We start from the raw sequence: 18,276 nt of genomic DNA, 5'->3' as shown, positions 1-18,276 counted from the left end.
AGAGATCTACAGCGACTGCACTTACAAGTGCACTTTCAAGTGTACTTGCAGTGCACTTGTAGTGCAAAGTGGATTTGCCTTTAGTAAATAAAGACCAATGTCTTAAAGTGTTACTTAACCCAGGACCCTGCATTCACTATATCTGGTCTCCCACAATACACAGAACATGGAAATGCACTTATTTCAGTAAATTTAAACTGCTAAATACCTTTTCTCATCAGCAGTATATAGCAGTCTTATGACTTCTATCAGTGCCCAGCCAAGCACTGGTTAAAGCTTGTAGGAGGATTTTTATGACTGTCCTATGAGACTGCAAGACCCCTGACTCTCTATCTGGACAATGCTGATTGGCCTTGTGTTGATCACATGCATCCTCCCAAGAAAAAAAAAACCTTTCTAGCAATACACACCAAACTGAGCATGTGCACCCAGACTCCATAGACTCTGTGTTACCAGTAAAATATTAGGGGACAGTGGAAGGATGGCAGGATGGCAGGATCAGAGAAGCCAGGATCAAACAGCCTTTTTACACAATGCGTATGTCACAGTGAGTATGACAAGCATGCTTTACTGCATATACAGACTGATTTTACTGTAGTGGTTTTAGTAACACTTTACGTTTTTAGCACCTATCCTTAGCACTTACAGTATATTAAGAAAGGTTTACAGTTTGACAAGAGTTGTAGTTAAGTCTACCTCTTCTATACATACATTTCAGGAGGAATGGAAACATTGCATGGTTGATGTCCTATGCAGGCAGTATCAGTTTTCTGGCTCCTTGTGCTTAACATGGAAAAGCAATAGCTGGGGTCAGCTATCAGTGAGAAAAGACAACCCAGTACTCAGCTCATATCATGCTTCTCCTTCACCCGGACAGCAAAGACTTTTAACTTGTTCCTGCCATAGGTGCTTTTCACAGTTGGACAGCTATTACTACAATGGATTTCAGATTTCTTTTTATAGGCCACAGATCCATCTCCTGCACACAGTGCATCCAAAAAGTATTTACTTTTTCCACATTTTGTTATTTTACAACCTTATTCCAAAATGGATTAGATTCATTATTTTCTTCCAAATTTTACGAACAATATCCGATAATGACAATGTAAAAGAAGTTTGTTTGAAATCTTTGCAAATGTATTAAAAAAAACCCCGAAAAAAAAATCACATGTACATAAGTATTCACAGCCTTTGCTCAATACTCTGTTGAAGCACCTTTGGCACCAATTACAGCCTCAAGTCTTTTTGAGTATGATGCCACAAGCCTGGCACAATTATTTTAGGGCAGTTTCTCCCATTCTTCTTTGCAGGACCTCTCAAGCTCCATCAGGTTGGATAGGGAGCGTCGGAGCACAGCCATTTTCACATCTCTCCAGAGATATTTAATTGGGTTCACGTCTGGACTCTGGCTGGGATACTCAAGGACATTCACAGAGTTGTCCCATAGCCACTCCTTTGTTATCTTGGCTGTGTGCTTAGGGTCTTTGTCCTGTTGGAAGATGAACCTTCACCTCAGTCTGAGGTCTAGAGCGCTCTGGAGCAGGTTTTCATCAAGGATGTCTCTGTACATTGCTGCATTCATCTTTCCCTCAGTCCTGACTCAGTCCTGACTAGTCTCCCAGTTCCTGCCGATGAAAAACATCCCCACAGCATGATTCTGCCACCACCATGCTTCACTGTAAGGATAGTTCAATCTTTGTTTCATCAGACCAGAGAATTTTGTTTCTCATAGTCTGAGAGTCCTTCAGGTGCCTATCAGCAAACTCCAGGTGGGCTGTCATGTGCCTTTTACTGAGGAGTGGCTTCCATCTGGCCACTCTACCATGCAGGCCTGATTAGTGGAGTGCTGCAGAGATGGTTGTTCTTCTGGAAGGTTCTCCTCTCTCCACAGAGAAATGCTGGAGCTCTGTCAGAGTGACCAATGGGTTCTTGATCACCTCTCTGACTAAGGCTCTTCTCTCCCGATCGCTCAGTTTGGCCAGGCAGCCCGCTCTAGGAAGAGTCCTAGTGGTTCTAAACTTCTTCCATTTGCGGATGATGGAGACCACTGTGCTCATTGGGACCTTCAATGCTGCAGACGTTTTTCTGTACCCTTCCCTAGATCTGTGCCTCGATGCAATCCTGTTTAGGAGGTCTACAGACAATTCCTTGGACTTCATTGCTTGATTTGTGCTCTGACATGCACTGTTAACTTTGGGACCTTATATAGACAGGTGTGTGCCTTTTTTCAAATCATGTCCAATCAACTGAATTCACCACAGGTGGACTTCAATCAAGTTGTAGAAACATCTCAAGGATGATTAGTGGAAAAAGGATACACCTGAGCTCAATTTTGAGTGTCATGGCAAAGGCTGTGAATATTTATGTACATTTGATTTTTTTTTTGTTTTTTATTTTTAATAAATTTGCAAAGATTTCAAACAAACTTCTTTCACGTTGCCATTATGGGGTATTGTTTGTAGAATTTTGAGGAAAATAATGAATTTAATCCATTTTGGAATAAGGCTGTAACATAACAAAATGTGGAAAAAGTGAAGCGATGTGAATACTTTCCGGATGCACTGTAACTACATGTGATTATACTTGCTTCTTCTAAGGGCATATTATTATTATTCATAGCAGGAGTTTATGAATCACATGTTAAAAAAATATTACAGGATTCTTGCCAAACGTAGGCAGGGACCCATACTGTAGCTCATGTGACCTTGGCTAGGCACAGGAGGATATTTATCCATAAAGGGTATGAAAGTACAGCATTTTAGGGGTTTGGTCCCTCTAAAATTAAATTTTAAAATACTTATAGCTGACACAACTTAATTGCCCACTTTTTTGCTGGTGTTTTGGGAACACAAACTTGCCATCTGTTAGAATAAGCAGGCAGGACAGTCCCGATCATCAGCTGTCATACAGTTGGTGCTTGCTAGCTTGACCTGCTGAAATGACATATGTAGCATCCAGTATCCTGAAAAGTAAAAAGAGTGTGAAACCCTTTCCGGAACTATCCTAGTCTGCACAGTAAAACATTTTGTTTTACTGTGCAGGCTAGTGTGAACCTAACCTAAAAGTATTTTAATGTATTTCTTTCTTTCCTTCTTTCCTTCTTTCCCCTATAGTCAAAAAAGTATTTAACACACAGAACACATAGGGATTTAAGGGAACACTCCTCAATGTTAAATGGATGGCAACACTTAATCAGACATAATCAGACGTTTAAAGTAGAAATATAAGCAAACTTCATTCTGGATAGAGTAAGGGAGGATTTATGCCCTGTCAGTTTTTTTTTCGCCATCTGTGTCCCAATCTGGAGATTTCCCTTCACTTCCTGTCCCATAGCCAAACAGGAAGTGAGAGGAAATCCCTGCAAATTAAGGGAATTCCTTGGGCACCCTCAGGTCACCACAACTGGTGTCCCCATTGGAAAATTTCCACTCTTTTAGCCCGGTTTCACACATGTGCGGTGCGAATTGAAGCTCAGGTTTCACTGGGGAGATAAAAATCTCCTGTTCAAAAGCTCATCTGCGTTTTAGCTCAGGATCAGTGAGTAGGGAGAGGGGGAGGGAGAGGGGGGGGGAGAGGGGGAGGTGTAGTGAGGAGAAGGAGAAAATCCATGTTCAGAACGCAATGCATCTGCGAAGCAGATGCGTTCCCATAGAAGATAAGGGGCTCGTGATTCGCACCGCAATGCCCAGAAAACGCACACGTTTTTTGTGAAATGCGCAGTGCGAATGCAACGCACATATGTGAACCAGATGCATTCATATGAATGTATTTTAAAATGTCCTGCGAATTAGATGCGGTGTAAGCCGCATCTAATTCGCATAGGTGTGAAACTGGGCTTACTTTTCTGGGGAAAGCCCAAAAATTGGGGTTTTCTTTTACTTTCAATGATAATGGTAAACAGGACAAATAGAGAGTGTGAATCTGAATAACCGAGACACAGACAGCAATAAAAACTGACAGGGGTTGTAATCCCTCTACACTCTGCTCAAAACAAAAAAAAAGTTTTGCCTTTAGCTATACTTTCACTCTTACCTACTCTGTCCAAAACTAAAAGAAACGTTTTGGTCCTACATGCACTTTTAGGAGGAAAGGGCTTGCTGTGTCTGAACCCAATTAGAAAAACATTTACCCTATAGGAAAGGAAAAATCTAAACGGATGCCATTAAATACTTGCTCCTTTGTTTTTTACACTTGCTTTTGGGTATGCTTTTCTTTCCTGTCCCTTCTTAAAGGTCTGAATAAGTGCTGTGAATGCTGCCTCCTGCTGGTCATGTCAGACGCATGGTATACTTTGTATTTTGCACTACTATTGACTTGTATGTATTATTTTCTTTTTAAGTGGATCTCGTGAGCTACTTAGCCCGTTTTGAGTGGGACATGGCTAAATACCCTATAAAACAGCCGCTGAAAAATCTAACAGATTCCCTGAGCAAGGTAAAAGTAACATTTATCATCATCATCGCTATTTTTTTCAAAGGACTGTGCTTACATGTTGCACTGTCTTTGACACTTGGTTTGATTCACCCAGCTTCAGTAGCAATTAAATCATGCTCAATTACATGTGATATATATCGATTGAAAGGCTACATTAGAGTGCCTCCAAAATGAACCTGTACTTTGCCCACTATTTATCCTATCCCTACCCCCTAGCCTGGGGATCTCTACATTCTGGGAAGGGACTGACACTGTGTTCCCCAATTCTTGGAAGTAGTTGACATTTTTCATTTTTGTGGTTTGGCAGTGGATCATGGTGGGAGCCCAGATAGCAAGCAATCGTGCTGCAAGTTTGAAAATGACTTGCTAAGCTATTGCTAGACTTAACAGGCTTTAAAAGTTTGTTGCTCAATTGCAGCAGGTCCGCATTGCATGACATCAGATCAACTTTCTTTTCAAACATTCTGCAAGTCTGCTGCAAGTTCTGGTTCAGTTATATTGTGCAATAATCATCCCACCACAGGGGTCACTGTGGCTGAATTTTCATGCTGTAGACTTGCGGAGCCCTTGCTGTAGACTCCCCACTGCAACTTTGCTCTTGCTAGAGACTTGCCATGCAAATTTGCTACAAATTGGAAAAGTGTCAACTAGAACTTGTGCTCTGCAAGTGTACAACTTGACATTGAAAATATGCAGCAAGTTAAGTCAACACAGCTACAAATTTGTGGCAAGTTATCCTTGCTATCTGGGAGAGTGCATGGAAGGTAAGTACAGTATGTTTAAAGCAGACTTTTTACCTGCAACTAATATTTTTTACAAATACCATTAGCTGTACATATAAAAATTAATTTACCGTAGATAGACTCCAGCTTAGGTGGACTCCAGCTTAGGACCTTCAACTTACATGACAGTGTTGTCACGCAGCTGTCCTGTAGCCTTTTGGAAAACCTGCAGCAGACACAGAAGTTCTTCAGTGCAGATTTCAAATGCTTGTGAGAATATGCTCTTATACAGTTGCTTTGCCATGACTAGGCAAAGCACAGATTTAATCTGAAGTTCTTCTTAAGTGGACCTGTTACCTAGACCAGTATAAGCCCCCTTCCCATCACACCCATTACTATCAGTGAACGATTAGGCCCATCATAGTGGTGGACCACTAGGAATGTAGGAGGTGGAAGAGAACAGGCAAGGTCCGATATGATGGAGCTTTTCCTGATTAGGATTGTTCAGTAATCAGACATAGCAATGAAAGCTGCAGTTAGTGTGCACAGAAGCTTACACTTAAGGCTGAGTTCACACTGCTGCGGTGGCAGACATCGCATGTGATTTGCAGCGCACTGCTGTTCACATCACATGCGATGTCTGTGCTGTGCGATATCAGCCATACAGATAGTATGGCTGATATCGCACCGCATTCGGTCCAAACTCGCACAGGACCCTTTTTTTTGTTCGGACCAAAATCGGATCGCATGGGTGTTCACACCTATGCGATCCGAAAATGTCCGAATTGTCAGTTCGCATTGCGATATGCGGGCTGAACTGGGGGTGTCATTAACATTGTATGACACTCCCCAGCAGTTCGCATATGGCAGTGTGAACTGCCGTGCGAGCTGGTGCGATGCGGGAACCCGCAGTAAATTCGCTGCGTTCCCGCACCGCAGCAGTGTGAACCCAGCCTAATACAAATAGAAAATGTTACATTCAAGTGCAGTAACTGTTTTACGCATACAAATGTTTACACTATATGCCTAGCAGCCTATATGGATGTTTACACAAGGTTTTTATGGAACATTTTACTCAGGATCTTTCTGTTAACAAGGTCCTGAATATAAACATCAGTAAATTATGTCTGTGCAAGAGGTCAGCTTCTGGTAAGGAGTCTCTTTAATCATGCTTTACTTTTTCAAAAGCTATAGAAAAAGTTTCAGCTGTACATATGTTTTAAAACAACTTCGGAGTTTAGGTCTTTAAATAAAACTGTAAACACATTTTGTAAAACACGGTGGGGGATTTACTAAGACTGGTGCAGCTGTGCATAGTAACCAATCACATCTACCTTTAGTTTTGACAATAAAACTTGGAGACGGATTGGTTATTATGCACAGCTGCACCAGATTCTGTGTGCACCAGTTTTAATACATTTCCCCCATTGGGTCTTGATATTGTGTTGCCTTCAAGAAGAACCAAACTGTGGAAGCTGTGCCCAAAAAAAAGGCAGAGAGAAGGCAAATAACCAGTCCCCGGTATTGCTTGTGGTCTCACAGCAGCTGATCTTTTCCCTTTTAGTGACTCAACATGCCTTGTCTGCTTGGTGTCTTAGTATGGGGATGGCCATCAGGGCAGAGGCAGGGTGTTGATTCCTCATAGCAGATCCTCCAGCAAGAAGAACAGTGACCAGCACATACCAGGAAGTTTACTGCAATTTTTTTAGGAGGAATTCAAGACTAATGTTAGAAGTACTGATTAGGCACACTATTACTTTTAGATGTTCCCTATAACATACCAAATCTTCACTTTATGAGTTTAGGCCCACTATAATTACAAGTCTGCAAATGTGTTATGTTAAATATTGCCTTGCTATCATTCCTGTATTAAATCTCCAGAATTTATTTTAGGGCACTGTGGTATTGGGAGATTATACTCATGTGGTAGATGCGTTTCCAATGACTTCAAACTGTATTTTAAGGCATGGCAGTCAACTTTTATTAAATAAAATGGAAAGTTAACATTGACATCAGTTGCACACACAGGGGTTCTTCCACATCAAAATGAACAGTCAAACAAAAAAACCAAGGCACCTGGTTCCCTTGTTGGCAGCACTGCTGCTCTTCATACCAGTCCCTCTGACTGTGTTGTGCAGCTCTACTGGTTCACTTGACTCTCAGAGCCTTTAGTCGCAAAAGGAAAGCTGTCGCCACTAAGAGGCTAATCACCTTATTACCAGGGACCACAGTGAGTAACTGAAGCAAGAACCGGAGCAGTATTCTCACCGAACGGGCATGGGGGAGAATCTAGAAACTTCAGGTAGTGATCAAGTCAGGGACCCAGCCAGCGGAGGTGACGCTTGCAGAGCAGCCTTGTGTGTCAAACCAGGGGCTGAGCAGGCCAGTGGGGTAAACCTTGAGAAGTATTGTGAGTGCCAAACTAGGGACCTAGCAGAGAAGCGGGGGTGATGCTTGAGGAAGATACCACTGTGAAGATTGGAGGAGCTCAAGGGATTCAGTGCAAGTGAATCATAGGGTCTAGTGAGTAACTGGGAGCTCAGTGGGCTGAAAAACTACAAGGAGAAGTTGTAGTGAAGGTGAAAGAACTGTTATGCTTTGTGTTAGGAACTGTTAAAGACTGTTGCCATAGGAGACAGCATTCCTGCACGTTCAGATGTGGCTTCTTGCTGGAGGCCTTTCCTGCCGACTGTCCTTCTATTGAAGTCTATGAGTCTACTAATTGAACTTGCAACTATTCAATGGTGTCCTGGCCCTAACCCTCTTTCCCCCAAAAGTTTGTAAGAGAAATAAATATCTTGTTTACATTCAAGAAGTGTCTGGCACTCAATAACTTTATCCACCTTGCACCCACTATGCCCCACAGCCCATTACATACAGAAGGATGTCAGCTATCTCTGGCCCTGGAGGTTCTCATTAGACTGAAGGAGGTCGGAGACCTTGCTACAAGTATATAATGACTCTGCACACCACACGCTGCAGGCACCTGGTAAAATCCGGACACAGGATTGAAGGTTCCAATCCAGAACTACAGAATACGGAGAAAACTAAAAACACAGCTTTCTTCGCAAATTGACCCCCAATGCGAATCCCACGTCATGTTCTCCTTAGCAGTGACAGGGTCTTGCTCTGTCACAGCACTTAAACCAGGGACGTGCAGTCAGGGGAGGCAGGTGAGGCAGGGCCTCACTTGCATTGAATGTAAAAAAAAATTTAAAAAATCGAGCTTCGAGGGTCGTAGCTCGGTGACCTGGAGTCACAGAGACCCCACATTTGTGGAGTATGTAGCCTAAGTCCTATGACCTATGGTTCCAGAGATATGGGCGCAGCCTGTCAGAAGCTAAATACAGAGCGGCCACTTTAAATACACGCCGACACACTCTGCAGCAGACTGAGAGGTTGAGCTCACAGTGCTCCTCTATTCTTGTCAGAGCCACTGAGCTCGATGGACAGCTTGGAGACTTGGACCAATGGTAAAGTACCATTGGTCCCAGCTGTCCAATAAAAATGCTGCAGTGGAGGCACGCCTCTCACTGCAGTGTCATCGAATGGGCATGTTTCTAAAAGACAAATGCTCCCTTCCAGCCCAGCCCTCTTTATCTATAAGGAAAAACGTGTTTATGTATATAAGATTTACCCATAATCCCATGTTTTTCTCACACAGTTAAGAGGGAGAAACTGATTTTGTTGAAAAGGTACTGTTATATTCAACCTAGATCATATATTTATATGCTATATAACACATGCTGTTATAACATAATAATTTATTATTTATCTTTTTACTGTGAAATTACTGGTTGGAAGTTATAACGTCAAACTTCAGCAATTTGTCCGTTAAGCCACCTGCTTGAGTACAGATCTTGAAAATATAGCAAATTACCTTAAAAACAATATATATAATAGTTATTTGTATATTACTTACTTATGGTAATTAACCCCTTTGCCACCCAGGCCAATTCTGACACTTCTCTCCTACGTGTAATAATCATCATTTTTTTGCTAGAAAATTACTTAGAACCCCCAAAACATTATATATATATTGTTTTAGCAGACACCTTATGGAATAAAATGGTGGTCATTGCAACTTTTTATGTCACACGGTATTTGCGCAGCAATTTTTTTAAACATTTTTTTTGGGGGAAAAAACTGTTTCTTGAATAAAAAAAATTAAAAAAACACTAACGTTAGCCCGATTGTTTTGCATAATGTGAAAGATGATGTTACACAGAGTAAACAGATAACTAACATGTCACACTTTAAAATTGCGCACATTCGTGGAATGGCACCAAACTTCAGTACTTAGAAATGTCCATAGGTGACGCTTTAAATTTTTTTACAGGTTACATGTTTAGAGTTAGAGGAGGTCTAGTGCTAGAATTATTGCTTTTGCTCTAACGATCGTGGCTTATGTAACCTGTGTGTATCTGGCTCTGATACTAGCCAGTGCCTCACCAGCCACTGACCTCACTGCACGTCCCTGATTTAAACACAGTACATCTGCGCCACGTCATGTCCACATTCTTATGTCTACAAGTATCTTGCTTTTTTTTTTTTTTATTGCAGCAAATGACACAGATTGACACAGACCTAAAATCAAGAGCCCAGACCTACAACAATATAAAAGGCAACCTGCAGAGCCTGGAGAGAAAAACCGTGTATGTATAGCTATTTATGTGAGTCACTTTGTACTTCTTAGATTAATTATTTCTCATATATAAGAGAAGGCAAATTAAAGGATAATAAAGGACGGGATACAGAATGGGACATTTTTGGGTCCTATGAAATTCAATGGGAGCACCTGAAAAATGCCTGAAAACACCAGAAATGAGCATTTTCCAAACCTAAACAACCGTCACCTTCTCATAGTAAATTTCCATTGACTAAAACAAAAAGGCTCAAGCCTGAAAAAAAATGCCCAAAAACTCACAGAAAATGCTCCAAGCACTCACCTGTTAAAGCTCATGTTTAGGGATGAGCTTAGGTTATCCTAGTCTGGACCTATCTAAGCCATCCTGCCAAGAAGCTGCCACTGCACCATGCCAATCGTAAGCAGCCAAGTCATTTCCTGCCTCACAGTCGCACATATACATGCCCCTTGTGTACATGCAGCTGCAGGTAGGGGATGCCTGGGCCGCTTATGATAGCTTTGTGCAATAACAGCTTCCTGGCAGGATGGCTTATGTGGACTTGGACTAGGATCCGAACACTCCCGAGCCCACCCCTACTCACACTGAAGTGTGAATGGAGCCTAAGGGCCCTTTCACACAGGTGCCTTCCATAACGATCAGCAGGAGATCTGTCCGCTGATCCGCTGCTGAGCAGAGCGGGTGGATGACAGGTCCGTAGGAAGGGAAGGGAAGAAAGCTCCAATTTGGTGCTTTCTTCCCTTCCCTTCCTATATTACAGATTGTGGATTTCCAGCCCACAAATGAAAGCAGCCTTGCCAGCACCACAGTGTCAACCATTTTCTATTAGTTGACATTTTTATTCCTATACCTCCGGGAATAAGTATCTTTAATACCTCTTTTATAACCTGATATATGACATTTTATCAGTATAGGATGGGCACAGTGTCAGCGCTGTAGTGTTTTTTTGGGGATGACAGGTCCGTGTCCACTCAGTTAATGCTGATCGAACACAGACAGACCCTGCTTTGCTCTATCGGTGGCCGGGAGTAAACAGACTCTGCTGTTCGTTTACACCCAGCTGCCTCCGATCTGTTTTGCCCACATGGGAGAGGACACAGTCCTCTTCTATTTCATTTTTTTAGCAGGCCTGATCAGACTCAGAGGTAGGCAGGTGTAAATGGACACCAGTCCATTTACACACCCTGGTCCATAGGAATGCATGGACTTTCCAATAAGAGCCACCTAAAAAAACTGACAGGCAGATCTGATTGGATCGCCCGTGTGAAGGGGCGCTAAGGGATAAAGTCTGTTTTAGTTTTTTTTTTTTCTCCTCGGTGTGATGTTCATGTTTATCAAAATTTTGCAAGCTTCATTCACTCAGGGCATGCTTCGATCCATTCTGGTCATACCATCCATTTTATTAACAATTTCTTAATCGTACATCACGGGACACAGAGCCATAGTAATTACTATGTGGGTTATAGGCCACCTTCAGGTGATGGACACTGGCACACCCTAACAGACATCCCAACCTGCAAAAACTCATTTCAGGGAGGTGGCAAACTCATTTCAGGGAGGTGGCAAACTCATTTCAGGGAGGTGGCGATTCACGCCCGCAAACAACCCACAACCCCCCCCCCCCCCGGCAAAATATTATTTAAATCACTTTCTCAATATTTTTTCACAGTGCTTCTGGGGAAGTGGGTGGGGGGTGGGTGGCAGTGGATGGTGTCAGTAGTTTTTTTACTTTTAGTAATTGATTTTTTTTTTTTTTTCACAATGCTTCTTTTATTTTTTTTACATTTTTTCATTATTTAGAATTTTTTTACAATATTTTATTTTTTATTTTTGGGGGGCTTTGGTGAGATGTTAGGGGTCTAAACAGACACATTCCCCAGTCCCTTTCTCAGCACTAAAGATGAATGAACAGGAGACAGAGGCTGCTGTCCATTCATAAACTGAGCAGAGTAAACACAATTTACTCTGCTCAGTAATCACAGGACACAGGAGCGATCTCGCTCACTGTGTCCAATTACTAGTCCCCCCCACAGCCGGCGGGAGAGGAGAGGAGCCGGTTGCAGGGGACGAGGGGGGGGCAGAGGGGGATGGGGGAGGAGTACACAGAGAAGTTGGGGATGATCGGTGCGCAGCAGGAGGGACAGCCGCCGCACCGATCATTCCCGGGAGATGGGGAGGCACTTGCGGGTGTGCGGGAGTCACCGCAGAAATGCGGGAGTCTCCCGCACCTTCCAGGAGACTTCAGATGTCTGCCCTAAGACAGGAAGTCCACTCCCTATATAACCCCTCCCACTACTGGGAGTACCTCAGTTTTTTCGCCAGTGTCTAAGGTGTTGGTCACGAGTGAAGATGTGCTGTGCTGAGCTCCACTGGAGCAATCCTTGCTGGGGCTAGCTATGCAGTCGGATCTATTCAAAGTGTCTTTTTAGGCCGAATTGAATGGTATCCGGGCCTCGTGGTGGAAGAAACAAGGTTTAGCCCGTAACGCTTCTTTTTCTAGAGTGCTGGACCCCGGGATCCAGTGCTTTTGTTTTTTTCAGCCATAAGTTTCTTCTTGCGGGGTGCTATTACGGGTCCAGGAGTGCGGATCCCCCGATTAAAAGGGGCCCCAGTTCCTGAAGGTTTTTTTAAACAGAGCCCACCGTGAGAGGTGAAGATTGGGTCTGTTGGTTTTACCACAGAAAACCCTGCCATGGGAAAGGTAAGTTGAGATTTCTAAGGAATTTTTAAGTTTCTTATGAATTGTCTCCTTTAAAAAGTAAATGTTGTCATGCCTAAAAGTCACCACTGGGAGCTGTATAGAGCACGTACCTTCTCATGCTTCATCAAAGATCACGCTGTCTCAGCAGAAGCTGCAGATTCCCTCTGGCGAGCAGGCCTCCGGTAAAATTGGGGGGGGATTTTCTTACAAAAATCACCCCCCACTTGGACAAAGCTCTCCCCCTCTCCCTGGATAGGGGAGAGTCAGAACGATCGGCGATGCTGCTCCGTTTTTTACCAACCCTGCACGGCGGTTTGATTGGTCTCCTCCTCGCCACCCCCCCCCCCACAAACACACGCCGATCCCGTCGGATCAGAGGCCGTGCCCGCGCGGGAAAGACACTCTTTTGAAAAGAGAAGGGGGGGCGAGATGTGGCGGAGGGCGCGGAGCTTAGCGCGGCGTTGGCGTGCAGCAACATCCAGCGCGGGAGTATGTTTTAAAAACTCAATTTTTTGCTGGCTGCAGCTGTCGGAAGGACACAAGAGCAAAAAGGGAATGTAAGAGGTTTGGTGACACAGGCAATCCCTTGGCACATTTACTAAAAGCACCAGGCAGCAGCAGTTGCTGGACTATTTGCTCAAGCAATGGATGCAATGGATGCAATTTCTTCTGGTAGTACCTCTGCATTTGTGCATCAGGCTATGGTCAGAATGGGGGGGTAGAAACAACCCAAAAAAAGGCTCAAGAGGGACTCCTTCAAGCTCTAAAAAGCCTAAACTCATCTCTAAGATGGCATCCTCCCCTGAGAGATCTGAGGTGGCTGGTCAGAGTGAGCCTTTAGGGACATCAGGTGTTGCAACTGTTTCCAACACTGCAGCCCCTGTCTATGTTACTGAAGAAGTTTTTTCCTCACCCATATTAGGATTGGAGCAGAGGTTAGCGGCTTAATTGCATCCCAGAGTGGGACTAAGCGCGATAGGTCCCCTTCCGTTACCCAGGACCCTCAAACTGAGGAACTGGGGGTGGGAGATGATGAATTTTTCTCGGGACCGGGAAGAGGCTGATGACTCCTCTTCGGAGGGGTCAAATTCGGAAGGATCAGGTTCACAATCTGAAGGATTGATGGTACAATCTCTTACTGAATTGGTCCACTCCACATTTTTGCTACCCTTAAGTGAGTCGGTTGAAAAGCCTACTTCTTGTTTGGGTTCGCTAAAGCCTCCCCAAGCTGCACATGCCTTTCCTATCCATTCATTGCTGGAAAAGCTTATGTGTTCTCAGTGGGATCACCCAGATAGGCATTTTATCCTCCTAAAAAGTTTTCAACACTTTATCCTATGGAGGAAAAGTTTAATAAAAAATGGGAGATACCAGCAATTGACGCTGCTATATCCTCTGTAAATAAAAGTTTGACTTGTCCAGTAGACAATGCTCAAATGCTTAGGGATCCAATGGATAAGAAGTTAGAATTCATATTAAAAAACACTTTAAAAAAAAGCCTGCGCTGGCAGCAATTGGGGTATGTCAGTCCTTGAGAAACCAGTTTAAACAGGTACTCAAGATTATTCCTGATCAGCAGGCCCAAGATTTGGCCGAGCTACCAGGGGCATTATGTTTTGCAATAGACGCTATGACAGATTCTATTCTCCAGGCCTCATGCCTTACGCTGGGGCTGGTGCATATGTGTAGAATACTATGGTTGAAAAATTGGTCAGCCAAAGTGCCCTGCAAAAAGCTCCTGGCTAGTTTTCCTTTTCGTGGTGAATGGCTGTTTGGGGATGATCTGGATAAGTACATCCAAAGAATTTCTAATGGGAAGGTACCATTTTGCCAGTTAGGAAAAGGAGTAAGTGTATTTCATTTAAATGTGCCGCTTCTCAAGTGCCAGGAGCATCGGCCTCCAGGCAGTCTCAACGGCCTCCACTGTCAGATTCAAGAGGTAAACCTCAGGGTCAACCCCAGGGACAAAAGAAGTCCTGGGGAAGGAAACCTACAAAACAAAATACTAAAGCCTCCTTATGAAGGGGCGCCCCCGCTCACTCGAGTGGGGGGAAGACTTCTGCAGTTCTCAAGGGTCTGGCAGGAAGAGTGTCAAGACAAATAGGTGGCTTCCTCAATTACTCTAGGATACAAACTAGAATTCCGAGAGTCCCCGTCTCCTCGTTTTCTCAGATCAAACGTTCCCAGGGATCCAGAGAAAAAGAAGTCTCTCTTTCAAGCATTCGACCATCTTTTGTCTCAAAAGGTGATATCGGTGGTACCCATGGAAGAGCAGGAATTGGGGTTTTATTCAAACCTTTTCACGGTACCCAAACCAAATGGAGATGTCAGACCCATTCTAGATCTTAAAGATCTAAACTAGTTTTTGAATATCTGCTCTTTTCGCATGGAGTCAATCCGATCAGTAGTCTCCATCCTACAAGGTGGAGAGCTTCTGGCGTCAATCGACATCAAGGATGCATACCTCCTTTTGCCGATTTTCCCCACTCACCAGAAATATCTACGGTTCGAGATAGAAAATCTTCATTTTCAGTTTGTAGCTCTACTTTTCGGACTAGCTACTGCTCCTCGAGTATTTACAATGGTTCTGGCCCCTCCTCTATCCAGATTAAGGGCTCAAGGTATAACAATTTTAGCGTACCTAGACAATCTGCTCTTGATAGAACAGTCGGTAGCCCGCTTAGACCAAAGTATGGTCACCACAGTCAACTACCTGGAATACCTAGGTTAGATTCTCAACCTAGATCAATCTTCCTTAAAATCATCAAGGAGATTGGAATACTTGGGTCTGATCATAGATACAGCCCAGAAGAGGGTATTCTTACCCCAGGCGAAGATCAGTGCCATAAGGGAGCTGATTCTGTAGTCAAGGCAAAGAAGAATGCTTTTATTCGACTTTGCATGAGGTTGTTGGGAAAGATGGTGGCTTCATTCGAGGCTGTTCCTTATGCTCAGTTTAATTCGAGGCTGCTGCAAAACAGTATCCTATCGGCTTGGAACAAGAAGGTCCAAGATCTAGATTTCCCAATGTGCTTGTCTCCAAAGGTGTGCCAGAGCCTCAGTTGGTGGTTGATAACCAAGAATCTGCAGAAAGGAAAATCCTTCTTACCAGTTATCTGGAAGGTGGTAACAACAAATGCCAGCCTTTCGGGTTGGGGAGCAGTCCTGGAAGAGGCGACTGTCCAAGGCAAATGGTCCAGGTCAGAAATGACCTTGCCAATCAATATTCTAGAGATTCGGGCAGCACGCTTGGCCCTGAGGGCCTGGACGTTCAGATTACGGAACTGTCCTGTCCGGATCCAACCCCACAATGCCACATCAGTGGCCAATTCAATCACCAAGGGGGCACGAGAAGTTGTTCTGTCCAGAGAGATGTGAATCATATCCTAACTTGGGCAGAAAACAATGTACCTTGCCTGTCGACAGTCTTCATTCCAGGAATAGAGAATTGGCAGGTGGACTACTTGAGTCACCAACATTTGTTCCCGGGAGAATGGTCTCTTCACCCCGATATCTTCCTGACAATATGTCAAAGATGGGGGATTCCGAATGTAAATCTGTTTGCATCCAGGTTCAACAAAAAGATTAACAACTTTGTGTCAAGAACAAAAGATCCGTTGCTTGCGGAACAGATGCCCTGGTATTCCCGTGGAATCAGTTTTCACTGATTTATGCATTCCCTCCTGTTCTGCTGCTTCCAGGACTTCTTCTCAGGAAGGGAAGTCGGTGATTCTTGTGGCCCCGGCGTGGCCCAGGAGATCTTGGTTTGCAGAGATCAGAAAGATGGAGGTAGGGGACCCATGGACCCTACCACCACGTCCAGACCTTCTCTCGCAAGGTCCGGTATTCCATCCTACCTTACAAATGCTAAATTTAATGGTTTGGCTATTGAGACCCACATTCTGAAGAAGCGTGGGCTGTCAGGTTCAGTGGTATCTACCTTGGTTAATGCAAGGAAACCGGCCTCCAGAATCATATATTATAGAGTCTGGAAGGCATATGTCTCCTGGTGTGAATCCAAGGGTTGGCAACCCAGGAAGTATGTCATAGGTAGAATCCTTGACTTTCTACAAATGGGGTTAGAAATGCAGTTGGCCTTGAGTACCTTCAAGGGCCAGGTCCCGACCTTATCAGTATTATTTCAGCGACCACTTGCTTTGCATTCTTTGGTTCGTAGATTTATTCAGGGGGTAATGCGGCTTAATCCTCCAGTTAGGTCACCCCTGAACCCTTGGGACTTGAATTTAGTTCTGTCAGCATTACAGAAACAGCCTTTTGAACCCATACGACATATTCCTTTGGTCCTTTTGACAAGGAAACTAGTTTTTCTGGTAGCCATATCTTCTGCAAGAAGGGTATCAGAGTTGGCTGCTCTTTCTTGTAAAGAGCCATATTTAATTATTCACAAGGATAAGGTAGTATTGCATCCTCATCCTAACTTTCTACTGAAGGTAGTGTCAAGTTTTCATTTAAACCAAGATATTGTTCTACCTTCATTTTTTCCAGAACCCGGTTCTACGGAAGAAAAGTCACTACATTCTCTTGATGTGGTGAGAGCAGTCAAAGTCTACTTAAAGGCGACTGCTCAGATTCGAAAAACTGATGTTTTTTTGTATTTCCTGAAGGTCCTAAAAGAGCACAGGCAGCGTCGAAATCTACTATTTCCAAATGGATTCGACGAGTAATTGTTCAAGCTTATGGTTTATAGAGGAAGATTCCACCTTTTCAAATCGAAGCACACTCCACAAGTACTGTTAGTGCCTTGTGGGCAGTGCATCACCAAGCCTCGATGGCTCAAATCTGCAAGGTTGCAACTTGGTCTTCAGTCCATACATTTACCAGATTCTATCAGGTAGAAAAAGTCATGAGGATATCACCTTTGGGCGCAGCGTGCTGCAGGCTGCAGTATAAGTCCTCTGATCTCATGGTGCTCTAATTTTGTTGTGTCTCCCTCCCATCAGTTGGCATTTCTCTGGGACATCCCACATAGTAATTACTATGGCTCTGTGTCCTGTGATGTACGATTAAGAAAATAGGATTTTTATAACAGCTTACCTGTAAAATCCTTTTCTTTGAAGTACATCACAGGACACAGAGGTCCCTCCCCTCTTTCTGGTATACACGTGTATTGCTTTGCTACAAAAACCGAGGTACTCCCAGTAGTGGGAGGGGTTATATAGGGAGTGGACTTCCTGTCTTAGGGTGTGCCAGTGTCCATCACCTGAAGGTGGCCTATAACCCACATAGTAATTACTATGGCTCTGTGTCCCGTGATGTACTTCAAAGAAAAGGATTTTACAGGTAAGCTGTTATAAAAATCCTATTATTTAAAGGCAAACTACTGCCTATCAATGCAGATCCTAAATAAATAACTATGACATTGTTCTTTGGTATAGATTTATTGTTTTTTAATACCATTTTTCTCTCTATCCACAGGGGCAATCTTCTAACCCGAACTCTAGCTGATATTGTAAATAAAGAGGACTTTGTGTTGGACTCAGAATACCTCATTACTCTTCTAGTAGTTGTCCCGAAGTAAGTTATGTGTGCCTTAAAGTGGACCTTTCAGTAACTGTATAAGTCTGCACACATTCCTGACATGTCACACTATACAGTAAAGAGTATCCATTTCTATCACGTCAGTAAAAAAAAACAACAAAAAAAAAAAAACAGCCCTTGACTTCCAGTCTAATGAGTTTGCCTAGTCTGAGATGATATCATCAGTCTGCTGCAGGCAGGAGAAAGCACTTCCTCAGTCTCTGCTCCCCCTTAT

The 18,276-nt window shown here is 43.6% G+C and overlaps 1 protein-coding gene across 1 annotated transcript in view; it reads left to right on the top strand.

The window, feature by feature from the left end:
- The window catches only part of ATP6V1C2 (ATPase H+ transporting V1 subunit C2), a 75,832-nt gene that overhangs the window by 30,875 nt on the left and 26,681 nt on the right, over positions 1-18,276 (top strand). The window contains exons 5-7 of the mRNA XM_073625384.1: positions 4,340-4,434; positions 9,720-9,811; positions 17,940-18,038. Of these exons, the coding sequence (XP_073481485.1) occupies positions 4,340-4,434; positions 9,720-9,811; positions 17,940-18,038 (286 nt within the window). The remainder of the gene's footprint in view (positions 1-4,339; positions 4,435-9,719; positions 9,812-17,939; positions 18,039-18,276) is intronic.

The sequence above is a fragment of the Aquarana catesbeiana genome, linkage group LG04 (assembly GCF_042186555.1).
Source record: "Aquarana catesbeiana isolate 2022-GZ linkage group LG04, ASM4218655v1, whole genome shotgun sequence".
In the NCBI taxonomy this organism is placed as follows: domain Eukaryota; kingdom Metazoa; phylum Chordata; class Amphibia; order Anura; family Ranidae; genus Aquarana; species Aquarana catesbeiana.
This window is presented reverse-complemented; position numbering and strand designations above follow the sequence as displayed.